Source organism: Carcharhinus amblyrhynchos, chromosome 1 (assembly GCF_965287045.1).
Source record: "Carcharhinus amblyrhynchos chromosome 1, sCarAmb.v2.hapA, whole genome shotgun sequence".
NCBI classification, from domain to species: domain Eukaryota; kingdom Metazoa; phylum Chordata; class Chondrichthyes; order Carcharhiniformes; family Carcharhinidae; genus Carcharhinus; species Carcharhinus amblyrhynchos.
In genome coordinates, this window is record NC_137324.1 from 165,795,896 (window position 1) to 165,823,678 (window position 27,783).

Consider the following 27,783-nt stretch of genomic DNA (forward strand, 5'->3'; position numbering starts at 1 on the left):
GATGATGATCCATCTTGGATGGAGGCCACACTGCACTTTGACCGCAACTGGCTTGCTGCAATTCGCCAAAACCGAGAAAAGAGACATTGAAAAACAACACCCCCCCCAAAAAAAAATTCTGCAAAAACTTCAAAGGGAAGCCATGATGCTTTGCAAACACAAAAGGATTTTGACAGTTCCCTCTCATGGCCTTTGCTCCCGTTTGATAGTGGGCGAGAAAGAAAGATGCAAAACGCAAGGGTGACCTTGTGGATGGGACAAACTGAAACCATGAGATTAGTGGCTGGGAAATCACTGAAAAGGCTCCGGTGTCCCTTTAATTTCCTCGGTTGCCAACTGAACGTGGGATGAATGAAGAAAGGAGGAAGGTTTCATTCAGCGCCGTTTCTGGATATGCATTTTCCCAGCTGAGCAGTAACAGCGTCTCCCTCGGTTTTTGTCGAGTCGCAAACAAAATGCAACAATTAGTCGGGCTTATTGAACGTTTTAACGCATTTGTTTATCAACACCACACTTGATTAATTTTTTGAAAGAATCACAATGAGCTGCTAGTTACTGCCTTCAGGGCTATCCTTTTGAAGTTCTTAATGCTGGAGGTGTATTAAAGAGCTGCTCGCATTTTGGTGAAAAGATAATGAACAAACAAAATGCCCGGGATTACTTTGGATACTAATACATTTGGATGCAAGGCGCACCCAGTATTCCCAGAGATTTGTCACAGAAGACTATTGTAGTTAAATTATGCACTCTGGTCTATTCAGAAATGCAGACGGATTCAGCAACCCAGACATCCAGTTTCATATCCATTCACAGACGCTAAGCTCAGCAAGAGAAAAAGTAAATGGCAGCTGGAACCCTTTGAATGGTACAGATGATGCTCCGTACAGTTACAAATCAGCACAAATTCTCCCTAACAAATCCCAACCCATTCAACAATGTCATTACACACTCTTTAAATAATGCAGCAGCTAAATGACTGTTGAAATGCTTCAAATATAAACCTGGCTGCTGCTCTTTTCTTCAACCACAGTCATAGCCACAGCCTTTAGAATTTTCAGCATGATCTGTAATATTTGCTAAATCAGGCATTGTGTCAAACCCATTTCTATGAACCTGCTGCAATCCCCTAAGTGCCTTTTCGGGTGCACTGAGGGAGAATTTAGCATGGCCAATGCACCTAACCACATTTAGAAGTATATTCCCATGAAACTTACAGGGGAACTCTACAATCTCTGAATATCCATACCATCATTATAAGGATCTTCTTCATTTCCCAAAATCTTAGCACCTTGGGATATTTTATCATATTGGAGTGGCACAGTGGCCTCACAGTGCCAGGGAACTGGGTTTGATTCCAGCCTTACGTGACTATCTGTGTGGAGTTTGCATCTTCTCCCCATATCTGTGTGGGTCCTCTTTTAAAGTTTATTTATTGTTGTCACAAATACATTAATACCACAATGAAGTTACTGTGAAAATCCCCTAGGCGCCTGTTCGGGTACACTGAGGGAGAATTTAGCATGGCCAATGCATCTAACCAGCACATCTTTTGGAATATGGGAAGAAACCGGAGCACCCAGAGAAAACCCATGCAGACACAGGGAGAATGTGCAGACTCCACACAGACAGTGACCCAAGATGGGGATTGAACCCAGATTCCTGGCGCTGTGTAGCAGCACTGCTAACCCCACTGTGCTACCATGTGGATTTCCTCTGGGTGCTTCGGTTTCCTCCCACAGGCCAAAGATGTGCAGGTTAAGTGGATTGTCCCTTAGTGTCACAAGAGGTATAGGTTAGGGGGATTAGTGGGGTAAATATATGGGGTTATAAAGACACAACCTGGCTAAGATACTCTGTCAGAGATTTGGTCCAGACCCAATGGGCCAAATGGCTTCCTTTTGCACTGTAGGAATTCTATGGTACCACTTCTGAAGGTACCTTTGAACATGCCAACTTTGTTAAGTGCACTACATAAATGCATGACTGTACTGTTATTGTTTTAACCTGTTCAGTTTTAATGGGTAAATTGCCCCTTAGGTGTTCAAAGGTATGTAGATTGGGGGGATTAGCAGGGCAAATATGTGGAGCTGCAGGGATAGGGCCTGGCTAAGATATACCATCAAAGAGTCAGTGCAGATTTGATGGGCCGAATGGCCTCCATATGCACTGTAGGGATTCTATGGTGAAAGGAGCTATGTAAATGCAATTTGTTGGACTGAACAATAATCACCAGTTGGCTTTGTATATTAATCAATATCGCAGTTTTTAGTTACAAATACTGAGAATAAAAAAAGTGAAGCTATTTTGGCTCCTGTATTTCAGTGATACTGAATACCAACAACATTCAAAGTTCAGCAACTTTAATCAGATTTTGTTCTGAAAGAAGCTGAAAGAGTTCCCATGCTGGCCCGTGATGTACGTGCATCACCAGTTTAACCCCACCTGCCTGGTGGAAAGTAGGTAGAGATAAGTTAAAATGAGGATGGCAATGTACCAGTTTTAAGACCATAATAAGACCATATGAAATAGGAACAAGAGTAAGCCATTCAGCCCTGCAGCCTGCTACACCATTCAATAGGATCATGGCTGATCCCACATTCCTCATGATCACTTTCCCCGTAACCCGTGATTCACTTACTGATCAAAACCCTCTGTACCTGGGCCTTAAAATCACTCTGCCTCCACAGCTCTTTGTGGCAAGGTGTTCCAAAGACTCACAACCCTCCAAGAGAAGAAATTCCTCCTCATCTCAGTATTAAATTAGTCTCACAACACCAGGTTAAAGTCCACAGGTTTATTTGGAATCACAAGCTTTTGGAGCACTGCCCATTCATCAAGAGCGGTGCTCTGAAAGCTTATGATTCCAAGTAAACCTGTTGGACTTTAACCTGGTGTTGTGAAACTTCTTACTGCATCCACTCCAGTCCAATGCTAACATTTCCACATTAGTATTAAATTGACACTATTCTGAGAAAATGCCCTCTGATCCTAGACTCTCCCATGAGGGGGGGAAAGCTCTCAGCATTTACCCTCTCAAGTCCCTTAACAATCCTTTATGTTTCAGTGAGACCACCTTTCATTATTCTTAACTCCAATGAGCAGAGTCCCAATCAGTTAAACCTTTCCTCATAAGACAATCGTTCCATATTGGGGATCATTCTATTGAACCTTCTCCAATCTGCTGCCTTTCCATTGTGTCCCAGTGCTAACCTGCTCTTTTGAGCAGTCAGGCAGGACTGGGAGTCTTGTTTCAATTTGCAGATATGTATCTCACAAACAAGTTGAGCAAAGTTGCAACCACAGCCTTTTAAAAAGCAACATGGCCAAAAACATTTGTCATAATAGACATTTCGTACTGTCCTATACAGTTTCTATGAACTGCAACCTGTCTGGTGGGATTTTTCAGCTCTTCTGGTCCTGCCGAAGGTGAGCTCCCATTGACGGGTTCTTGACAGCGGGATGGGTGAGCCAGGAACACAAGACCAATAGCAAACCACTTTCCCACTGGAAAACATGCCATGGGGCATGGGGATCATCTTTCAAAACATAGTTCCTCATGAACATGACAAATTGAGTTAAGTTAATTTATAGGAGTCACAAGTAGGCTTATATTAACACCGCAAAGAAAATCTGCTACGCGTCACACCCTGGCGCCTGTTCAGATGCACTCAGGGAGCATTTACCACGACCAATGCAACTAACCAGCACATCTTTCGGACTGTGGGAGAAAACCACAACACCCAGAGAAAATCCACGCAGACATGGGGAGAATTGCAGGCTCCACACAGATGGTACCCAAGTTGGGAACTGAACCTGGATCCCTGGTACCGTGAGACAGCAGCGCTAACCACTGGGCCAAAGCCCTGTTGAAAGTAAATGTTTGATGGTTTTAAAGTAATTAAACTCTAATAAACTGGGACCTGATCTGTCATTTTAGTTGATCTTTATAGCTGGAAGGGTGTATGCTTCCACTATTGGGTGGATTGTAGGTTAGGTGTGCTCAGAAATGTAAGTTTTTGAAATGTTGTTTGAGGTGTTTGTCCATTGCTGCTTCCGCGCTGAAGCTTTGAACCTCTACAACCTCAATTCATTTATGCTAACCAATTTCCCCCAACCCTTTGAAACTGGGGCCAGAGTTCCACCTTGCACTCGCAAACATGGTCACATAATTCAGCAATAAAAGGATGTTTATTTTTTCTTCAAAACATTTCCAAAAATATATGGACAGCAATTTGAAAACTTTGTAAGATGCACCCAGAAGTGGGGTCATCAAAGCAAGAAGATGAATACTACTTAAACTTGTTTGTGCACAATATGTAAACAGTTTTGAAACATGCCATGTCCTTAAAATGGGAATCCTTTCATTTGCATGTTTTTTGAGAAATAAATCCAACTCAATTAGGATAAGTTAAGCATAAACTAAACAGCTTAGTGACATCAAGTCCAGAGGTGACGCAGGAATTGAAATGGCAATTCTAACATAAACCAACATCAGTAACTGTGTGGTAAATGTACAGTAAGAAGCCTCACAACACCAGGTTAAATTCCAACAGTTTTATCTGGAATCATGAGCATTCAGACCACCGCTCCTTCCCCAGGCAATCACTTGTTCAACAGTTCAAAACTGTTTACATATGAAGCACAAACAAGTTTAAGTAGTATTCAGCCTCTTGCCTTGATGACTTCACTTCCAAATGCATCTTACAAACAGTTTTCAAATTGCTGTCCATATACTTTTGGAAATGTTTTGAAGAAAACATAAACATTCTTTTATTGCTGAATTATGCGACCCTGTTTGCGAGTGCAACTGGAATTCTGGCCCCAGTTTTAAAGTGTTGGGGGAAATTGAGTGTTAGCACTAACTAACTGAGGTTGTAGAGGTTCAAATCTTCAGTGTGGAAGCAGCAATGGACAAACACCTCAAACTATATTTCAAAAGCTTACATTCCTGGGCACCTCTATCCTACAATCCACCTAAAAGTGAAAACACACTCCTCCAATTTATTAGAGTTTAATTACTTTAAAATCATCAAACATTTACTTTTAACAGGGCTTTGGCACAGTGGTTCGTGCTGCTGCCTCACAGCACCAGGGTCTCTGGTTCAATTCCTGACTTGGGTAGCTGTTTGTGCAGAGTCTGCACTTTCTCCCCGTGTCTGTGTGTGGGTTTCCTCCGGGTGCTCTGGTTTCCTCCCACAATCCGAAAGATGTGCTGGTTAGTTGCATTGGCCATGCTATATGCTCCCTCAGTGCACCCGAACAGGTGCTGGAGTGTGAAGTGTAGGGGATTTTCACAGTAACTTCATTGCAGAGTTGTGACTCCAATAAATAAACTTAAACTTAACTTAATTTGTCATGTTCATGAAGAACTATATTTTGAAAGATGACTCCCATGCCTCAAGGCATGTTTTCCGGTGGGAAAGTGACTTGCCATTGGTCGCAGGCGGGACCTTCCTGCCCCCTTGGCTCACTTTAACCCGGTGTTGCAAGACTTCTTACTGTGCCTACCCCAGTTTAATGCCTGTATCTCCACACTTAGTGGTAAATGTTAATAGATTAGTGATCAAGAGACCCAGACTAATGCAACGGAGTGAAGGGATGGAATGTTCCGGGCCCTTCATGGCGACGGAGACAGTTTGCAGTTGGCCAGTGACGGGATCTTCTGGCAGAGGTTTGCCGTGTGCAGGACAGAAGATCTCACAGGCAAGAATGGCCAGCCACGACTTCCCGTCCTGTACACGGCTTCTCTGGGAGAGTTTAATTTCCATTAACTATAAATGAAATTAAAATGATGGTCTCAGTAAAGATAATCATGTGGCTATCAACAATTTATCTAGATCGCTAATGTCCTTTAGGAAAGGAAATCTGCCGTCCTTACTTGATCTGGCTTACATGTGACTCCAGACCCACAGCAATGTGGTTGACTCTCGATTGCCCTCTGAAATGGTCTAGCAAGGTTGTATGGGCAAAAATGGTGACCTTGCCAGTGATACCCATGCCCTAAAAATGAATAAAAGAAAACCCTGCTGGAGTGTAGTGAGTTCACCCAGTCAGGCGTAGGTTTTTGTCCTTGTTTCATACTGGCTTGTAATACAAAGATAATTGCCAGACTGATATCTCTCATCAAAAACTCAACGCTGATCCATTCCATCACCAATTTTCTCCTATAAAATCCTTGAGTGCATCTCTGCCAGCTCTCCCTCTTTAAAACTTTTCAGTTTAATTTCTGCCCTACTCATTGAACTGTAGTCACCAGTCATCATCAGCATTTGTGGCATTAAATGTAGCACATTATCTCTCTTTGTTCTCTGTAAATTGTTACAACTTTTGTAGAGACTGATAACATTTAAAAAAAAATTAGGACTTCCAGTTAATAAAATGACAGGTCAAGGATTTATGTTTTTTTTTATTCATTCGTGGGACATGGATGTCGCTGGTTAGGTGAGGATTTATTGTCCATCCCTAGTTGCCGTTGAGAAGGTGGTGGTGAGCTGCCTTCTTGAATCGCTGCAGTCCACGTGCTGTGGGTTAACCCACAATGCTGTTAGGGAGGGAATTCCAGGATTTTGACTCAGCAACTGCAAAGGAACGGCAATATAGGGGCGAGCAGATTTAGGACTGAGTTGAGGAGGATCTTCTTCACCCAAAAGTTGTGAATCTGTGGCATTCTGTGCCCAGTGAAGTAGTTGAGGCTACCTCGTTGGATGTTTTTAAGACAGATATAGATGGATTTTTGAAAGATAAAGGAATTAAGATAACGGTGAGCTGGCACGTAAGCTGGGTCCATGAAAAGATCAGCCACGATCTTATTGAATGGCAGAGCACGCTCCAGTGGCCAAATGGCCTACTCCTGCTTCTAGTTCTTGTGTTCTTATGAAAGGTTGAGCACTGAAAAGGGGTGGATGTGGGCAGGCACCCTCGGGGGACAACCATTGTAGAGCTGTCTCAAAGTGATGCTGACCGTGAAGAATATTGATGTCAAACATATGGTACTAGTGCCTAAGCAGCAAGATCAAACACACACCTCAGCACCCAGACACATGAGGCCTGACTTTCATCCTGCCTTGGATTGAGGTTGCAGATCAAACTTGAAGGCTGCCTTGCCATTCAGCCCATCTGTCAACCTGGAAGGCAGACAGGCAACGTAAAATCCCAGACAACGGGGGTGGAGTTTGTACCACTTGCCACGGGAACTGTAATGGTGAGGGGTCAGAGGGTGGGAGATGGTGGGTGGGTGGCGGGGGGGGGGGAAGCGGGTGGGGGTTGGGGGCGCAGACCATGCAAAGGTCTGTTGACCTCGGATGGGATTTTCTGGTTTTGGGCTGAGCTTGGCCAGAAGATCTTGCACCAAGAGTTTAATTAACCTAAATAGTCTTCTTGATAGTTGGCGGCCACACATCTGACATACATGTGCACGCACCCACTGAAATATCGCGTCAGGGCTTGAAGACATCAGGTGCACATTTAACACCTGCTCGTGCCATTATACATGCTTCCTGGTCAAGCGGGCGCCTGAATTTAAGACATAAAATTCTGGCCTTGGGTGGCATAGTGGTTAGCACTGCTGCTTCACAGTGCCAGGGACCCGTGTTCCATTCCTGGCCTGGGTCACTGTCTGTGTGGAGTCTGTATGACCTCCCCATGTCTGTGTGGGTTTCCTCCAAGTTTCCTCCCGCGGTCCGAAAGACGTGCTGGTTAGGTGCATGGCCATGCTAAATTCTCCGTCAGTGTACGCGAACAGGGTTGGAGTGTGGCGACTAGGAGATTTTCACAGTAACTTCATTGCGGTGTTAATGTAAGCCAACTTTGACCGGTAAATAAAACAAAAATAGTCTACTCATTGCAAACTCAGAGATTGCTACCATAGCCTCCAAGCATAAATAACTTGTTCTTTCTTTCCAATAAAACATTCTAAGTCTTTCTTTGATCTCTAAACATCAAACCATCTGGGCTTACTGCCAGGCAGAGTTCAGAACAGATCACGTTATTCCCTTCATTTACCCTAAATTTGAAGGTCCATTTCAGAAGTATAATAATCTTCTAAACCTCATCATTGTAACAAAACGTATAATGAGTCAATAATTCTATCACTTTTACCATTTCCCTTCCACCATTCAGTTGCATGGCATTGCTATTACATATTTCTATTTCCCAAGTGGCAGTTACAGCTCTTGCAATGTCTTCCACTCCTAACTTGCACGGCCACCAGTATCGATATCTACCTTAATCGGCTAGTTCCCATCCTCCAATGAGTTGTTTTCAGAATTCTTACACTCTTTCAGACATCATTCCGACATCTCATCCCACCCTATCTTGACTGATGAGGGAGTCAAAGTTTACTGGGGGTAGACAAGAAAGGAGAGGTCACTCTTCAATCAACCATGACATTATCAAATGGCAGAACAGGCTTGAGAGGATGAATGGCCTCCCCCTGCCCTAATTCATACTTGTTAAGTTTGTATGTTCGTGTGCAAGTCTTTCTCTAATCTCTTCAATCCAAGCTGCCATTTTATCCCCTTTGTCCCTTCAACTGAAATTTCTGAGGCATTTCCCTCTCACTTTATTTCATTGCCAGCGGCAAGGCTTCAAGCTCTCATTCCAGAACTCATTCACTCTGTCTCCCTTCTTTCAAAAACCTCCTGGAGATTAACCTCTTTGACCTTGCCTTCAGCTACCTCCTCTAAATTTTCCGTTGGTACCTGTTTCCTTCTTCCCTTTATAGTGACATATTCTGAGATGTGAGCTGTGGAATAATACTTACATCAAACAGTGCCATGTGAGAGCACCTTGCTGAGCTTGTTTTTGTAGAAGTCTACAATTTTCTTGAACTGTCCTGTATGGATCTGGCACCACTGCTTGGATGGCGAGACCATGACTGTAACATCAGAATAATTGTACAAGTGCAAGAGAGGTTCACCCTAAAATTACAACCATGGATTCCCACATGAATTGTCCTTTTGAATATTATATTGCTATAATATCCTTAAACTGATCTTTGAACCCAGTCAAACACATTGGCTGGTATTTTACAACGCTCGGGCAAGGATCGTAAAATCCCGTCCGAAGCCAACAGAGAATTTTGCTCTGCGAGCCACGCCCGGAATGGGCATGTCGATAAAATTACAGCCATTGGATTAAACAACAGATCAGATGAAAACTGAGCACAATGGAAGCATTTTTCTCTAAGTTGCTGGTGAGTAGTTGTCACCTTGGTTTCAGTTGGTAGCCCACTTGGCTTTGCATTGCCTCAAGGCTTTGGGTTCAGCTCTCGTTCCAGGGCCTGACTTTGTAATCCACATTGACAGCTTATTGTAGCAATAGTCTTTCAGATTCAGAAGCACTGAACCGAGGCCCTAATACTAAAAATCAATGTGAGGAAAAGCTTGAATTGGGACCCAGGCCAACATTCCTCCCTCAATCAAAACTGGATAACTCCTTGTTCTTCTCATGCTCTATTTGTGTGATTACTGTGTGCAAGTTAGCTGCTGCGTTTCCTTATGTCATAGTGATTGCATTTCAAAATATAATTCATTGGTTATGATGGTTTCAAATATTTGCATTTTATAATAAAATGTTAATGGATTTGACTTTATTTGCCTGTGCACTTTAGAATAAAACTGAATTTTGTTTGCCAAATTCAGACTCGGCATTTTCAATGTTTTAAAGCACCCTATATTTGGGCTGGGGTATATTCCTAATTTCAATAATACATGAAGATTGTCAGTATGTATCCATCAGCTTTGGGAACAATTACATAGGGATCACCTTGTAAAAGTTGTTGGAGTAGATCAAGGCATTTACCAGTATTTTTCAAGGAATGAGCAAACAGATTTTTGTTGGTCACCAGTGTGATTTACATTATGGAAATTAAAATACATGCACTTGTAAATCTACCCAAATATCTTGAAAGTAAAATCCATACATTTGTAGATCCCATCCATCGATTCCTGAGCATAATTTGATTGTGTTCACCAACCTATGCTGTCTATGGTCTGATGACAGGCCAGTTTTAAAATTCTCGTTCTTTCTTCCAATTTTCTCCATGGCTGTGCCCACCCGTCCTTTCCTCTGTAACCAACTCCAGCCCTAAATCACCCCAAGGTATCCCTGTGCTCCCATTCTGGCTCCCAATTTCCCCCATTCCTCTATACTCGGCTGTGCCTTCAGCTGTCTCTGCATTCTTAAGAAGGTCGTAAGGAGTTATTTTCAGGATGGCAATGTGTAACTAGTGGAATGTCACAGGGATCAATGCTGGGGTCACGGTTATTTACAATATATATTAATGACTTAGTTGAGGGAAGTTGCCAAGTTTGCAGAGAAGACAAAGATAGGTGGGAAGAATGTCCAGAGGAATATAGGCAAAGTAAAATAAAGGTTATTTATTAGTTGTAAGTAGGCTTATGTTCACATGGACTGAAGTTACTGTGAAAATCCCCTGTTCGCCACACTTCGATGCCTGTTCGGGTACATTGAAGGAGAATTTAGCGTAGCCAATACACCTAACCAGCACATCTTTGGACTGTGGGAGGAAACCGGATCATCCAGAAGAAATCCATACAGACACAGGGTGAATGTGCAAACACCACACAGGCAGTGTCCCAAGCCAGAATTAGAAGCAGTTCTCTGGCGCTGTGAGACAACAGTGTTAACTGTGCTGACAGGTTAGGTGAATGGACAAAAACTTGACGGATGGAATATAATGCTGTAAAATGTGAAGTTACGCAGTTTGGTAGGAAGAACAAAGGAGCTGAATATTATTTAAATGGAGAAAGACTTCAGAAAGCTACAGTACAAAGGGATTGGGAATTCTTGTGCATAAATTGAAAAATCTAGCATGCAAGTGCCAGTTTAGGAAGATCAAGTAAAAAAAAGTGGCAGATCGCTATGTGATTTAAAAGAGGGGTTTCTTTCCGATTAAAGAAGGGTGAGATTCCAGGCAGTAAGTAGCATATTTGAAAGGAAGGGATGCTCTGCTGTACAGCTGAGGTCATTTGAAAAAATAATCAAGTCATTGGTGTCCATGGTAAAAGGGGGAACACTGGGGAGACAGTTGATAATAATATTCAGCATATGAAACCCACATTTTATCATCCATCAGACAATGGATTAGCTGAAAGTTTCATACAATCCTTAAAACATTTTTTCAAAGCTTCAAGAGAGCATAGTTCATTATCACATCATATGAGTAGCTTTTTGGCATCTTATAACAACACCACTGATGCGGCTATGGGTGGAACAGTGGCACAATGTTTAGCATTGCTAATTCACAATGCCAGAGACCTGAATTCAATTCTAGCCTTGGGTGACTGTTTGCACATTCTCCCTGTGTCTGTGTGGGTTTCCTCCAGATGCTCCAGTTTCCTCCCACGCTCCAAGAATGTGCGAGTTAGGTTGATTGGCCATGCTAAATTGCCCCTTCGTGTCAGGGAGATTAGCAAGGTAAAAACGTGGGGTTAACAGGATAGGCCCTAGGTGGGATTGTTGTCAGTTCAGGCTTGATGGGCTGAATGGCCTCCTTCTGCATTGTAGGGATTCTATGATTCTATGACTACCCAAAGTTCACCTGCACTACTACTTTTACAGAGGAAGTTGGGAACTGCATTTGGTTTGTTATTACATCCAGAAAGTTCAGAGATGGCACAGTGTCAACAACAATCTCAAGTTGCTTGTGAAAAGTGAGGGCAAAACAATGCTCATTTCAACAAGGAAATTGAATGTTAACGTGTAATTATGCCGCAAGTGAGAAATGGACATCAGCCAGAGGTTTAACAAAAACAGGTTCAATTTCTTACATGGTTCAAATTGAAGGTGAGCTAGTTTATCAATGCCATGCTGACCAATTGTTGTCACCTCAAAATGATTTCTCAGAATTATCTCTAGAAGTACCAACTTGTTTAGTACCTAATGTCTGAACGCTTCTACAGAAGGCTTAGCTGAATCTGAGCTGTCCGATGATCATGTCTTGCTACTATATTACATAAGAATGATGCAGAATGAATTCTAAGACAAGAAGTGTCTACTGAAGTTCCAAATCATATTTATAGGATCAAAAGACAGCCAAGTCCCAGGACGTTGTATACAACCAACGTGGAGTGGATATCCTGCTGATCAACTTTCTTCTTGACTATATATAATTATTAATGGTGCATTGTACTATGCCTAGAGTATTATAGATACTATGTATATCATTGTAGTGATTTGTTGTCGTGCCCACTGAAGTAAAGATGGAGGGATGTTATATGTATGATTGCTTTAAGAACCAGTTGCATGGTTTGATGATGATGTCATTAGGGTGTTTCACAGACTCCTATTTTAGATTCATTTTCTACTCTATACCAGCATCACCCCAACAATAAACTGTTGTCATTATGAATCTATGTGTGCAAACCAATTTTTTTTAAACCCAGGACTTCTAACATACTTCCCTCCTGTGTGTGAGGAGACACACAGTATCTCCTCATGCTGTGTGTATATCTCCTTCCTGCATTGTGTATTTCTTCCTCTTGCAGTGTGTATATATCTCGTCCTGCTTTTTTTTTATTCATTGGACATGGGTGATGCTGGCTGGCCAGTATTTGTTGCCCTTGGAGGGGAGTTGAGAGTCAACCACAATGCTGTGGATCTGGAGGCACATGCAGACCAGACCAGGTAAGGATGGCAGATTTCCTTCCCAAAAGGAGGGTCATGAACCAGATGAGTCTTTCTGGCAATCAGCAATGATTTCAAAGATTCATAATTCCAGATATTTTATATTGAATTCAGGTTCCACCATCAGCCCTGGCTGGGATTTGAACCTGACTCCTCAGGACATTAGCTGAGTTCCTGGATTAATAGTCTAGTGATAATACCACTGGACCATCGTCTCCTGCTATATCTTTCCTCTCCTCAGACAGGAAGCAAATATGAATGCAGGAGGTTAGACACAAAAGCAGAGAGTAACAGTTTGGGGAGCATGCAGTTACTTGGGACAGGATAGCCCATTTAAAACCATTTCAGCAACACCTGCCTACATCCGAAAACCATTTTAAATCCCAATTTAATATCCTCAGAAGATGATTTATCTTCTTCTCTGTCTAATTGTTTGAATATCAAATTACCAATGAAGAAAGCTGGCACGGAGTAAGACCAATACAATGGTACAAATGCCCTATTAAATGAGGCAGCAGCTGTTTTATTCTTGTTCTGGATCCAGACAAGTGCCTCTTCCCACGGGGACTAGTTTTAAACTAACCTCGTGCCTTTATTTACCAAGCGTGGTTGTCAGCAGAGCTTTGTAACGATTCACAGTTGACACACACGCACACAGCCTGGCTGGAAAGCCGAAAAGACAGCAGGGTTGCCAATGCAGTCACCCTGGCAGAGGGCAGGCACAGCTCCTCTGGGACAGACAAGCCAGACTTTGGGCGAGTTGGAGAACAGCCGGAGACAGCCCTGCTCTGACCCATCCTTTCCAAGCTGATACTGCACTGTCCTGTGCACCCATCACAGACCCAAGCTTTGTGAGCCAAATCTCAGCACCTGCCACATGTAAAACTCTGACAGAGTCGCCGTACAGCATCGAAACAAGGAAGGTAGCGGAACTGAGGGTGTACAACACAGAGGCAGAGAGGGAGGTAGTCTTCCTGTCTCCTCCGCGTGTGTGTGTCTCTGCCACTTTTATCTCGACGTGTCTTTTTTTTCCCCTTTCTGTCTCTGCCTCCTTCTTTCTGCCTCTCGCTCTGTTCAATTTCTCTGTTTCTCATTCTCTTCGTCTTTCTCTTTCTCTGACCCAAGCTCTCTCCAAGAAAGTAAAAAAAAGTGACAAAGCGAAAGGTGAGGTGAGAGAGTGAGATGGAGAATGCAGCAGAGAGAGAGAGAGAAAAGCAGAGAAAAAATGAACGACAAAAACCGGCAAGAAAGAGAAATGATTTTTTATAGACAGCGAGGAATAATTGGAGTTGGGGACATGTTCTCAATAGTCTGCGGCAGTTAGTGTCCATCCTCTCTCTCCCTCTCCCTATTCTATTCCCAGAAAAACTCCTCAATCCTCCCCTCCCTTTCTCCCCATTCCGTGTCTTCTTCCCCTTTCTCTCTCCCCCTCTCTATTCCTGCCCTTTTTCTCCTCACCTGTCCTCCTCCTCTCACCCCCCTTCCCCCTCTCATTCTCCCCTCAATCTTCCCTGTCCCCTCTCTCTTTCTCCCCAGCTCCCTCCTTTCTCATTTAACCCTCATATCTTCCCCTCCTTTACTCCTCCTCTTGCCCCCTCTCCCTCATTTATTGGCCTTCTCCTCCTTGCCTCTTTTCTCTCCCCTTTACCCCCATTAATGTCCCCATTGACTCCCCTCCCTCCTTTGCCCCTCTCCCTTCATTCCCCCTTTGCCTCTCCTCTTTTACTCCCATTTTCCATTGCTTTCTGCCTTTTTAACTCCTCTCTTCATTCCCCCATTTCACCTTTGCCTCCCTTCATTCCCCCATTGCCCTCTCCCTTCATTCTCCATCATCTCCTCTTCCCTTTGCCCCCTCCCTCCATTCCCCCTTGCCCTCTCCCCTTTTACCCCCTCATTTTTCCTTTGCCCTCTCCCCTTTTACCTCTCCCTTCATCCCCCACATTGTCCTCTCTCCCTCTCTCTTCACTTCCCCCTTTGCCCCTCTCCCATGTTCTCCTCTCCCCCTTTGCCCCTCTCCCCTCATTGCCCCCTCTCTTACCGTACTTGCACTCGCCATCGTGGGTCTTGTGGATCTTGCCCTGTTGCCGGTGCACGGACATCCAGCTGGCCAGGTGGAGGGCACAGATGGTGGGGTAGGTGCTGCCATCCGAGCCGCACACCGGGTAGTCGTGCTTGCAGATACAGGAGCCGGTGCCCTCCTCCTCCTCCCGCTGCCGCTCTGTGCCCGCCGAGGTCAGGCACACATAGCCGGGGGCACAGCGGCCGTGTTTGAGCCCCTCTCCCCCGCACAGCTCGCCCTGCACCCCCAGGCACCGCTCGCAGCAGCCGCACTCGTCCTTGCCCCGCAGCTCGGGCACTTTGCACTGGGCAGGCGGGCAGGAGCTGGGCTGGCAGGGAGGGCACTCAGCCCTCACCCCCGGCTCCCTCCTCAACACCATGGCTCCCAGCAGCAGCAGCAGAGACAGCCCCAGCTTCATGTTGGCAGCTCGGCAGCCTCCAGTGTGACTGAGCACCCCCCCTCTCCCTCCCAGTCCCAGCCCCGGTGCCAGCTCCTAACTCAGCCCCCATCATTCATTATTCATGTACATTCACCAGCGCACATTGGAGAGAGTGTCACAGATCCCAAATAAACCCTCCCCACACATTCCCAGCCAGTGATTCAACCCACACACTAACTAACCCTCCTAGCACCGCCCCTATTCACCCCCGATCCACCTGCAGCACTCTGTGTGTGTGTGTGTCTGTGTGTGGGCAGAGTACAATTTGATTTGATTTGATTTATTATTGCCATATGTATTGGGATACAGTGAAAATTATCGTTTCTTTTGCACTACACAGAAAAAGCGTACCGTTCATAGAGAAGGAAAGGAGCGAGTGCAGAACTGGATTGGATTTGATTTATTATTGTTGCATGTATTGGCATACAGTGAAAAGTATTGTCTCTTCTGCACCATTCAGAAAAAGCATACTGTTCATAGGGAAGGAGACAGAAGAATGCAGAATTTTATTAGATTTGATTTATTATTGTGGCATGTATTGGCATACAGTGAAAGCATTGTTTCTTGCACATAGTAGAAACAAAGCATACCGTTCATAGAGAAGGAAAGGAATGCAGAATGTACTGTTACTGTCATAGCTAAGGTGTAGAGAAAGATCAATTTAATGCAAGGTAGGTCTATTCAAAAGTCTGATGGCAGCAGGGAAGAAGCTGTTCTTGAGTCAATTGGTACGTGAGCTCAGACTTTTGTATCTTTTCCCTGGCGGAAGAAGGTGGAAGAGAGAATGCCTGGGATGCATGGGGTCTTTGATTATGCTGGCTGCATAATGCTTTCTCAGGCAGCGGGAAGTGAGTCAATGGATAGGAGGCTGGTTTGAGTGGTGGACTGGGCTTCGTTCATGATCCCTTGTAGTTTCTTGCCGTCTTGGAAAGTGCGGGATCCATACCAAGCTGTGATACAACCACGAAGAATGCTTTGTGATCTGTATGGTGCATCAACCCCCACCTCTGTAAAACTCCTCCTGACAGAGTCTCCAACAAAACCCACTCACTGAAGGCAAAATACTGCGGTTGCTGGAATCTGAAACAAAAACAGAAAAGGCTAGAAAATCTTGAAATCAAGAGTGCCTCGTTCTCCCACCTTGTCAAGAACTCCTATTATTGTTGACTCTCTCTTAGGGTTGCCCTCAGTTTTTATGGCCAATGATCTTCACACAACGTGAATAAACCAGAGCCTTTACCCAACACCTTCAAGACATTGAAATATCAACAGGAAAAATGCTCAAATATCCCCTTCCCACCTCCCCCCCCATCACTCCACCCCACCCACTCCCCAAGTCCTTTACATTCAATTGGGTACCTTTTGAAGTGTAGTCATAGAACCATAGAATCCCTGCAGTGCGGAAAGAGGCCATTCGGCCCCTTGAGTCTGCACCAACAGCAATCACCCAGGCCCTATCCCCATAACCACGTGTATTTACCCCCCCCCCCAAGGTAACACTAAGGGGCAATTTAACATGGGCAATCAACCTAACCTACACATCTTTAAATGTGGGAGGAAACTGGAGCACCCGAAGGAAACCTATGCAGACACGGCGAGAATGTATAAAGTCCACACAAGCAGTGACCCAAGGCCGGAATTGAATCCGGGTCTCTGGCGCTGTGAGGCAGCAGTACTAACCACGGTGCCATGTGCCATCCCCTATTAAGAGTCAAGCACCAGTTGCTGTTGTGGTGTGAGAAAAAATGGGCAGGAAATTGTGCACAGCAAGCTCCCACAAACAGTGATAGATAATCCATTGCTTTTAAACAGTGATGTTAGTAGGATTTCACTTGCTCATCTTCAAACAGCAATATGGACTGAAAATGCAAGAAATACACAGCAGGCCTGGCACCAGAGACTGGGGAAGGGGAACCCAATGAATGTTTCAGTTGGAGAAACTTTCCAGAGTGCCATGGGATCTTTAATATCCACCTGGAAGGACAGACAGGTACAAAAAATGGGGAGGCCGTGGGATTGTGGTATTGTCATTGGACTAGCAATCTAGAGAACCAGGGTAATGTTCTGGGGAACTGAATTCAAATCCTGCCACAGCAGATGTTGAAATTTTAATTCAATAAAAATCTGGAATTAAAAGTCTGATGAACAAAGGAAATCATTGTTAATTGTCATTAAAAACGTATCTGCTTCACTAATGTCCTTTAGGAAAGGAAATCTGTCATCCACCCCGGTCTGGCCTACAGTTGACTTCAGATCCACAGCAATGTGTCTTTCTCCGACTCTTAACTGTCCTCTAAAATAGCCTTGCAAGCTACTCAGTTCAAGGCCAGACCAGAAACTCCAAGGTATTTTATGAAGTTAGCCTAGATCCCAACTTTTAATTTTGGCATCCAGATGAGCATAAAGTATGATTCAAGTGACCCACTAGGAAGCATATATTAAAACAAATTTTATTTAATAACATAGTTAGAATATAACAAAAAGAGTTAGCATAACTTTTACCAATTAAAATACTTAAACATGACAATGTATTCAACTTAATAGCTAGCTGTCTCTACTGTTCCAATTAAGCATTATGCCCCACAGATATGAATCCCTTCTTTAGAACCAGATATCAGAGAAACCAAAGATGCCTATATAAGTACAGGATTGCCAGCATTTTGATGCTCTGGAGAATAATCCAGAGAAACACTTGTCTTTTGTTGCTCATGCAGCAACTTCCAGAAAGGGATCCACCCCCAAACAGTAGAATCTCAGAGGAAAAGATTTATGTCTTGGCTGGTTCTAGTCTGTAGCACAAGAGATACAGAGAAAGAAACCTCTCTCTATAGAACCCAAAATACAAACTGTCTCTGTGAAAACCTAGCTGTACCCAGTCATATGACCTTACCTGTCAATCAACCTAATCAAGCCTACTCTGCAATATCCCGGGGAAAGCACAAAGCGACAGAACCTTGCATTAATTCAGATCAAAACAAATACTGCAACAATTAAGATCCATTATGTTGTTGCAGTAATAATACAATGTTTCTGGACCCAGTTAAATTGGCTTCAATAAAATGGAAGGGACTGGTAAATACATTCAGCAGAGAAATACATTTCTAAAAGGCAGAGTATTGTCACAATAAAATGATGTATCCCATGAACAAAAAAAAATTACTGAGAAGTGTATGATGACCCATGTGCTGACCAGACTATTTAATGGGATTAGATACGAGAATTACTAGGGATTCTGTATCAGTAGGACAGTCGTGATCGAGCAGGTTTGTAGATATGTGCCCTGTCAGTGATAACAGTGTCTGAGGACGTTGGAGGGAATGGAGCTGCTGGTGAATGTGACTTGAGGGCTGAAATGATTAAATGGGAAGAGAGAGATCCTACAAAAGCAAGACTGAGTTGGAAAGGTTGCACGTGATCCCACACTTGCGTGGGAGGTAATGTGAATACTTGTAACTATGCGAGGCATATTTTTGTCCTATCGACTCTTTAAAGTGAAATTTATCTTTTTATTTGAAATATCTTCACTTGTTGATGAATGTTTTAATTTGTTGTGAGCAGCTGAGGAGACGCAATGATTCTTTTCTTTTACCACTCCTCATTTGGGTGAAGCATAGATTTTGAATTTTAAAAAGGATGCTGTATTGCCTGTTCTGAATGTACTTGTCTGTGTGCAGCTTGCCAGTATGAAGCTACAGGATTTCTTGACTTAGACACTCAAGAGGTTATTTTTATTGTGGTTAAACCTACTCAGGTAAAAATATTAAAAATATCCAAACAGATCTACCTCCCACTAATGAGCGCAAACATGCACTCAAACCCCAAGCATGTAGAAAAACTATAACTGTACAGCGTACCAGATGTTAACTTTGGTTGAGTTAAAATTCAGATAGAAAAAAAGTCAATAAAGATTCACTGATTGCATCCAGAGGTGTTGGTTCTTCAACTGAGGCAGTTGCGTTTCACAGTCAAGGCCATACCTCTTTTTTCCTGGAGACACTGATGCAGAAATCCAGTGGCTTTCAGTGGAGAGTTTCTATCTGCTGGGAACTAGACACACTTTTAATTTAGCAAAACAGGGTTCAAGGTTGAGCTGGAATATTGTAGAGAGAGAGGGAGAGGGGGGACAGAAGGCAGCCACTCTCCCCAGCAGCTAAAATATCTGTGTCAAATCCCAAATTCAAGCATCCATATAAAAAAATGACCTCTCTCCATGTTGGCTGCATATTCCAAAATGAGGTTGATCAGCTTACGTCTGGCACACCTTCTCTGAACAACTCTGAAAGCTGAGATGATTAATTTTTAATGTCCAGCAATTAAATCCTGAATGGTTCATTCTTCCATTTGGATGATAGAGGAAAGAAGCTTTGCACACCTTACCTCCAGGGAATTTTGTGTTTGTCAGGGCCTGTGGAGTCTCTTTGTGTCCGTGAAATGGAAAGTGGCTACGCAGATGGAAATTGGCAACCGTATTAAGTCAGTGTCCTGGTATTCCAGTGAAATGTCCCTTTTTAAAAAGTTTAGGATATGATGGTATGTCAAATTAATTCCAACTTTCTGACAGATTATGTTGATTTTAGTTGGTTTCATACAGTAAAAGTTTTAAAAAGTGAATTCTTGGCCCAATGTTTTTCTTCCCATTGGCATCAAGAGGTCCCCTCTCTTCTTAAAAAAGTTATTGGTCTCTGTGGGTATCCTAACAAATGTCAGCCTAGATTATGTGTAGAAGTCTCTGAATAAATGTTAAATCCAATGAGAATGCCACCAACTGAGCCATGACTGACACCTTAGCACACACCAAGGTTCCATCTCACACATTTAAACCATTTCGCACTGTCTCCTTTCTTGTCCTGTCTATTCTGATCATCTTACTTCCATGTTCTGTGAAGGGCTCTTTCCTTGAGAGGATTTATCTGGTTACCTGCTGCGACTTCAAGCGAAATGACTAAGTAACAGTCCACACAGCTGGAAGAATCCACATGTGTCTTCTTTCAGAGAGTGCCTATTAGATTTTCATAGAAGCATAGAATCCCTACAGTGCAGAAGGAGGCCATTCAGCCCATCGAGTCTGCACTGACTACAGTCCCATCCAGGCCATCTCCCCGTAACTCCATGTATTTATCCTGCTAATGCCCCGACACCACGGGACAACTTAGCATGGTCAATCAATCTAACGTTCACATCTTCGGACCTGTGGGAGGATTTGCATGCAGTCACATGGAGAATGTGCAAACTCCACACAGTCACCTGAGGCCGGATTTGAATCTGGGTCCCTGGTGCAGTGAGACAGCAGTGCTAACAACTGTGCTACTCTCAACTTATGAGAATCTTTGGCACCATCTTGGAATTCATTATGAACATCATGAGCATAAAATGAAAGTGGTGTACTTCAAAGAGCAGGAATGTCTGGAATTGAAGCACTCATCATTGGAGCCCAGCTCAGAGGGAGTGGACATGTAGTATATATGACTAATAATAAAATCCCAGAGTCAGTCAAGCAACTTGACCTTGAACAACACCTCCAAAGTAGGCCGAGGTTTAGGCTCATTGACTCCTTGAAGGCGAATATCAGGAAATGTAGCATGCCTATTACAGACTGGGAGAGAAGAATTACCTGGGGGAGCGATCTCAGGTAGTGGCATATTTTCCTTAGAACAGCAAAGAATGCATGAGGACAAATGGCAAGCTAGAAGGACTAGGCAATCCCAATAAAATCAGGCAATTTATCTTTACCCAGTCATCGGAGAGCAATGCAGGTCTACAATTGGCCTCCATAACCACCATAAGGCATGGAGCAGAATTAGGCCACTTGGCCCATCGAGTCTGCTCTGCCATTCAATCATGGCTGATTTTTTTTCCCATCTCCATTCTCCTGCCTTTTCCCTATAACCCCAATCCCCTCATTAATCAACTATCTATCTATCTATCTATCTATCTATCTATCTATCTATCTATCTATCTATCTATCTATCTCTGTCTTAAAGACATTTATTGAATGACCTGGCCTCCACAGCCTTCTGCAGCATTCCCTGGCTGAAGAAATTCCTCCCCATCTCTGTTTTAAAGGATCGTCCCTTTGCCTGAGGTTGTGCCCCCCAGTTCTAGTTTTTCCTACTAGTGGAAACATCCTCTCCACGTCCACTCTATCCAGGCCTCGCAGTATCCTATAAGTTTTGATAAGATCCCCCCTCATCCTTCTAAACTCCAACGAGTACAGCCACATTAGAATGGACAACGGGTGATTCTACACAGGCAAGGGGAAGGGGAACCAATGAGCATCTTCCCAAGATGGTCAAGAATTCTTTTCATAAGCAGCTAGTGGGGAAACTCCAGCTTCACTGAAACATGCACAAAGTGGGTGAGGTATCACTCACCAGAGACTATTCCAGGGTTTGTTTGCAGTATGTTTGAAGGTACATTTTCAGGAATCAGCCCCAGAATTGAATTTTTTTCCCTTGGAATTTTCAATTCCTCTTTAATAGCCCTCTTTTTGGGACAATAGTACAAGAATTTATTACAGTTGTTCTTGACTGCCTTTTCATTACACTGTTGGAATGTTCCTGTATTCCTCCCAGTGGTTTCCATTGCTTTCTCCTATGATGGTAATTCAATGATTGAACGGTCAGATTAAGTTGAAAACAAAGGGATAAAAGGAAAATAAAAGACATAAATAAATAGAATCATAGAATCCTTACAGCGCAGAAGCAGGTCGTTCAGCCCATCGAGTCTGCACTGACTCTCCACCAGATCATCCCATCCAGACTCGATCCCCATAACTCCAGGTAGTTACCCCATTAATCCCCCTAATCGGCACATTTTGGGACACTAAGTAGCAATTTAGCATGGCCAATCAACCTAACCTGCGTATCTTTGGATTGCAGGGGGAAACTGGAGCACCCAGAGAAAACCCATGCAGACACTGGGAGAAAGTGCAGATTCCACACAGAGAATCACCTTAGGTTGGAATCGAACCTGGGTCCCTGGTGCTGGGAGGCATGGGTCATGAGAACTATTATAATTTACAAACAGAATTAAAACAGGTGAAGAGGGCATAGAGCAAGTGTTAAAATAGCCAACATAAAACAAAATGGCAATGGGTTTCTTTAATGGAGGATGAATAAATAAACTCATTAACAAGTGGGTGAATTTTCTCAAAAATTAATATTATTGTAGTTAGAGAAATTGTAGGATTGCTTAATAAATCTTTATACTGGAAGGTACTTGTTATCTGTTAAGAAATCTGATACTTCAAAGTGTTAATGACACCTCTATCATGGTACTGGTAGCAACAGGAGTCTTAAATGTGCTCTGACTCTGCCTGTGGCTCACTCAAGGATTTCATGAGTTTTGGGTAAGAGAGCTGCTTTGATCCACCACTCTGCCTTTGAGCTGGCCTGGCACAGAGATGCCTTAGGAGACCGGGATCCAGTCAAACTGGGACGCGGCCTAGTTTCCAGCTCTTTCATCTTTCCGCAGCAGCGCTGATTTTCTTTCCTTAACCCAGAGGCAGGTTGTCAATGCAGCAGAATAACAGCATCTGGAATGCACTGCGGAGGTGCACTGAAGAAAATTCGGCTGCTGCTCAACAGAGTTTCATTGACGGGTGAAAGCCATTTTCTTTTTCAGTGGTGAATCCATTGCTGAGGAAACTGTGGACATTTCTGAGACTCACACCTAATGTAGGCTAACGGTTTGATTATAAAGTTAATAAAAGATGGGCCGTGTGTGTGCACAGGTTGGGGAAATTGACTTTGAACTGTGACCAACCAGCAACCCATTTTGCACTCTGTCCAAATTTTATTTTCACCTCCAATGATTGCATGTGAACCAAAGAAACTGTTCTTGCTCTGAATAGCGTGGGGTTGACCGAGTTAAAGATGCTTTTGAATCCACTGCCAATTAGGCATGTGAAGCAGTCCAAACACAGACAATGAGCATCTATTTTTGCTACTAGATTGTGAAGGTTGTTGATATAGTTTATCTCTACTTCATGCAGTGACCTTCAAAGCGGCGCCTGGTTCCCAAAGTGTTTTGTGTGCCAGCAGTTCAATTGTGCCTGGCCATGGGGTATGGGGATGGACATGCCTCCAGGGGTGTATGGATATATAAATCCAGGAAAGGCTTGGAATCATCTTTGGAGGATCAAATCTGCCGGGCTGCCTCTGAGAAGTAATAAACACCAAGTGCTAAAAGAATTGCTATATGAAGATCTAATTGAATTATTCAGCACAGATGGCTGCCCACTTCTCTTTTGAGGCTGCCAAGGTCTCATAGAATCCCTTCATTGCAGAAGCAGACCATTGATTCTGCACTGACTCTCTCTGATGAAGCATCTTACCCAGGCCCAATCCCATATTTACCCCATTAATCCTCCTAACTTATACATCCTGTGACACTAAGGGGCAATTTAGCATGTCCAATCAACCTACCCTGCATATCTCTGGACTGTGGGAGGAAATGCCTAAGGCAGGGGAATGGAATTAAGCTAGAATGCTCATTTAGAGAGCCAATACCGACATGATGGACTGAATGATCTCCTTCTGCACCATAATATCAGGGAAAAGCATGTGAGCCATCACCTATTGGTTGTTAGGGCACAGGGCCCAGTAAAAGGGAACCTTTATGTGAGCCCGGAACTGGGCCTGTATCTGTACTGAGCTTACTTGTATATAGCTTTAACTTTCCTTCAATAAATCGTTGCTGTGATTCAAGGCTTCCTCATTGTGTTACCTTATGCTACAAACATGCCAAGTATATGCATAAATATGATTCCTGGGGCCAAAAGAATGGGGTCGGCTTGTCTGTCAGTTTAACATATACACTGCGATCTAAGATACCACCTCTTCATGCACCCATCCCACCGCCTTCTTACACCACTGCACTCCATGCGCTGCAGGTACACCCACAGTGCTCTTAGGCAGAGAGTCCCACGTGTTTGACCCAGCAACAGTGAAGAAACAGAGATATATTTCCAAGTCAGGATGGTGAGTGGCTTGGAGGGGAACTTCCAGGTGTTAGTGTTTTCTGCTTTTGCTCTTCTGAATGATGGAAGTCATGGGTTTGGAAGGTGCTGTTGAAGGAGGCATTGCAGTGCATCGTGTAGATGGTACACATTGCAGCCATTGTGTGTCAATTGTGGAGGAAGCGGATGTTGAAGGTGGTGGATGGATTACCAGTAAGGTTAGCTGTTTTGCTCTGGATGGTGTCGAGCTTCTTGAGTGTTGTTGGAGCTGCACTCATCCAGGAAAGTGGGGAGTGCTCCATCACACTCCTGACTTGTGCCTTATAGATAGTGAACAGGCTTCGGGAGTCAGGAGGTGAGTTACTTGCCTCAGACATCGTTCCTCTTTGAGAGAAAATACAACACATTAACTGACTGGCCTGTCTGGATTTTAAAGTCAGTTTTAGGCAGTTTTAGTCACGTGCTGGTCCCAGTCACACGGTAAGTGGCTCTGAAAGGTTAACCGTTAGAGTACGCAAATGTTACAGACCGGATCGGAAACTCCAAGGTATGGTATGAACTTAGCCTAGACCCCAACATGATTTCATTTTTGGCATTAGTGTGAGCAAAAGGTGTTTCACTCCAGGTATGATTCTATTGAGCCACTGGAAGCTTTTATTAAAACAAACTTTGCTTAACTACACTGTTAACATATAACAAAAATAATTAGCATAACATTTACCAATTGAAACACTTAATATAACAAAAATAATTTGCATAACTTTTACCATTCAAAATACTTAAAAATGACGTATTTAATTCTTAACTACAAGTTATTTCTATTAGTTCCAATTTAAGCAATATCTCCATAGACGTAAACCCCTCTTCAAAATAAATTAGCAAGACACACAGGCTAACTTCATAATATACTTTGGAGTCCTCCAGTCTTTTAACCCCTCTGGACAGAGATATAAAGAAGCACCCACCTTCTGATTCTCAGACAGCAGCCACCAGAGAGAAGCCTGTCTTAATTCAGCAGAATTCTAGCGAATGAGAAAGGGAGAAAGGGAGATAACATCTCTTGCTTTTCGCAGACTTTTGAAGAGAAATACCAGTTTTCCCGTGGGTCCACAGATTTCAATTTCCAGAAAAAAAGACAAGGAAAGGACTTACTGCTCTTTTCAAATCCAAACTGCAACTGCCTAATTTTTTTCTCTCTGTAAGCCTAGCTCCATCCAATCCAGTGTCAATCAACCAAATCAAGCCCAACTCAAAAACCCCAGGAAACAACTTTAAGAATAGCAAAACAGTAATAGCCCAGATTTAAAAAAACTCCAATAATTGGGAGAAATTAACCCACAGTGTCAGCAGGTGGGCTGCAGGCTGTAGACAATCAGGCCCATAATCAAAGCTGAAGCATAATCATACCCTTCACCAGTAACACGACATAAAATACATTCTTAAAGGCACAGTCTCATCGCAGTAAGCAGAATTGGATGATTTGAATGGCCTTTGCTGCTCACTTGGGTTAAGAAGTCATTTTTGTTTGGGAACCTTTATTGATTAGTAATCCATCCATTCTGGGCTGAAGCAACTAGCCAGGTTCCTATTGCAAGTTTCCATTCCTGATTGGCCACTCTGTGCTGGTGAAAGTATGGAAAGTAAGTGTTTATGGTTCCCTGCGTGGACTGTAGACACCTCCGCATCAGCTGCCTCTTCTTCCTTCTCCACTTGTGAGGTTCTTGCCTCAATGGCCTCATTCCGGAGAATAATTATCTAACGCTGATAATCCTGGCTACTTTGGTTGGAAGGTACATAATCACATGGCCCCCCTCCTCCACCTCCATAACCCACCCACCCTCACATTGGCTTCAACAACATATAGCGACTCCAGTGTAACCTGTTAATTGAGCTGATGCTATTTGAAGGTTTCTAATGGGTATTATGAGCCATGGAAATTGACCTGGTTGCACAAGAGCTACCTTGGCCTCCTAGCACACTCTTCAATGAATGCAGCAAGAGTCAAATTCCCCATGATGGAGCTTCCTGGGTGTATACTAGACAGCGAGCTTTTACCTGCAGGGCAACATTTTTGTGTGCTGGCATCACTTACACCCTTCAATGAATGTGAACATTTGGATTTTGACCAAGAGCTTCAATACTCTTGGGAGTGCAAGCTCTCAAGAATGCAACCAGCTCTGAACTTTCTCTTATTATTGTCTGCTTTTCAGTGGAATAGAACAGTGTTCAAAATAGGTGGAATCAGTGAAAGTGGTGGGGGGTATTGGGGGGGGACAGTGCAGGAAGCAGGTCAACTCAGCCTGAACGCCCTGGAACATTCAGTCATGGGGGATGACCAGAGAAACATTGATCCCCACACATGGAAGTGAATGCTTCTGTAAGGAGTTTCTCCTGAACATGGGGAGATGGGAGTGGGCTGCATATGGGTAGAGAGGGAGCTGCACATGGGGAGAGAGGGGGCTGCACATGGGGAGATAGGGGTTGCAAATAGGGAGATAGGGGTTGCAAATGGGGAGATAGGGGGCTGTACATGAGGACATAGGAGGCTACACATGGGGAGATAGGGTGCTGCATATGGGGAGATAGGGGGCTGCACATGGGGAGATAGGGGGCTGCACATGGGGAGATAGGGTGCTGCACATAGGGAGATAGAGGGCTGCACGTGGGGGATAGGGAGCTACACATGGGGAGATAGGGGGCTGCACATGGGGAGATAGAGGGCTGCACATGGGGAGATAGGGGGCTGTACATGAGGACATAGGAGGCTACACATGGGGAGATAGGGTGCTGCACATGGGGAGATAGGGGGCTGCACATGGGGAGATAGGGGGCTGCACATGGGGAGATAGGGGGCTGCACATGGGGAGATAGGGGGCTGCACATGGGGAGATAGAGGGCTGCACATGGGGAGATAGGGGGCTGCACATGGGGAGATGGGGGACTGCACATGGGGAGATGGGGGTTGCACATGGGGGGATAGGGAGTTACACATGGGGAGGTAGGGTGCTGCATTTGGGGAGGTAGGAGTTGTACATGGGGAGATAGGGGGCCGGTGGGGGGATAGGGGGCTGCACATGGGTAGACAGGGGGCTGCACATGGGGAGACAGGGGGCTGCGCATGGGGAGACAGGGGGCTGCACATGGGGAGATAGGGGGCTACACATGGGGAGATAGGGGTTTAACATGGGGAGATAGGGGGCTGCACATGGGGAAATAGGGGGCTACACATGGGAAGATAGATATTGCACATGGGGAGATAGGGGTTGTACATGGGGAGATGGGGGCAGCACAGGGGGAGATAGGGAGCTGCACTTGGGGAGATAAGGGTTGCACATGGGGAGATAGGGGGCTGCAAACGTGGGGCAAGAGGCTGCAAAGACAAAAGAGAATAGTTTCAAACCTGTAAACAAAGATAACTGGGAGCCATGACAATTTGAAATCACTGAGGTAATGAATTCTTGGCAAATGAATGTGGAACCTCTAGCCTAAGGAGGTAATCTATGTTGTTGTAATGAACACTGCATGTTGTAGTGCACTGTTGTAGTGTATGCTGTTGTAATGAACCCTGTTAACTGGACAGTTGTATTTCATAAGACAGATTGCCATTTATGTGTTATCACATCTCAAAGTATTTCACATTCTGTCAATTACTTGAGGTGCAGTGACTGTTGGGGACAA

The 27,783-nt window shown here is 44.0% G+C and overlaps 1 protein-coding gene across 1 annotated transcript in view; it reads right to left on the reverse strand.

Moving 5' to 3' along the window:
• Positions 1–15,171, reverse strand: part of LOC145347165 (insulin-like growth factor-binding protein-like 1) — a 51,516-nt gene extending 36,345 nt beyond the window's left edge. The window contains exon 1 of the mRNA XM_080195027.1: positions 14,687–15,171. Within this exon, the coding sequence (XP_080051153.1) occupies positions 14,687–15,125 (439 nt within the window). The 5' untranslated portion in view covers positions 15,126–15,171. The remainder of the gene's footprint in view (positions 1–14,686) is intronic.
• Between the last annotated feature and the right edge of the window lie 12,612 nt (positions 15,172–27,783).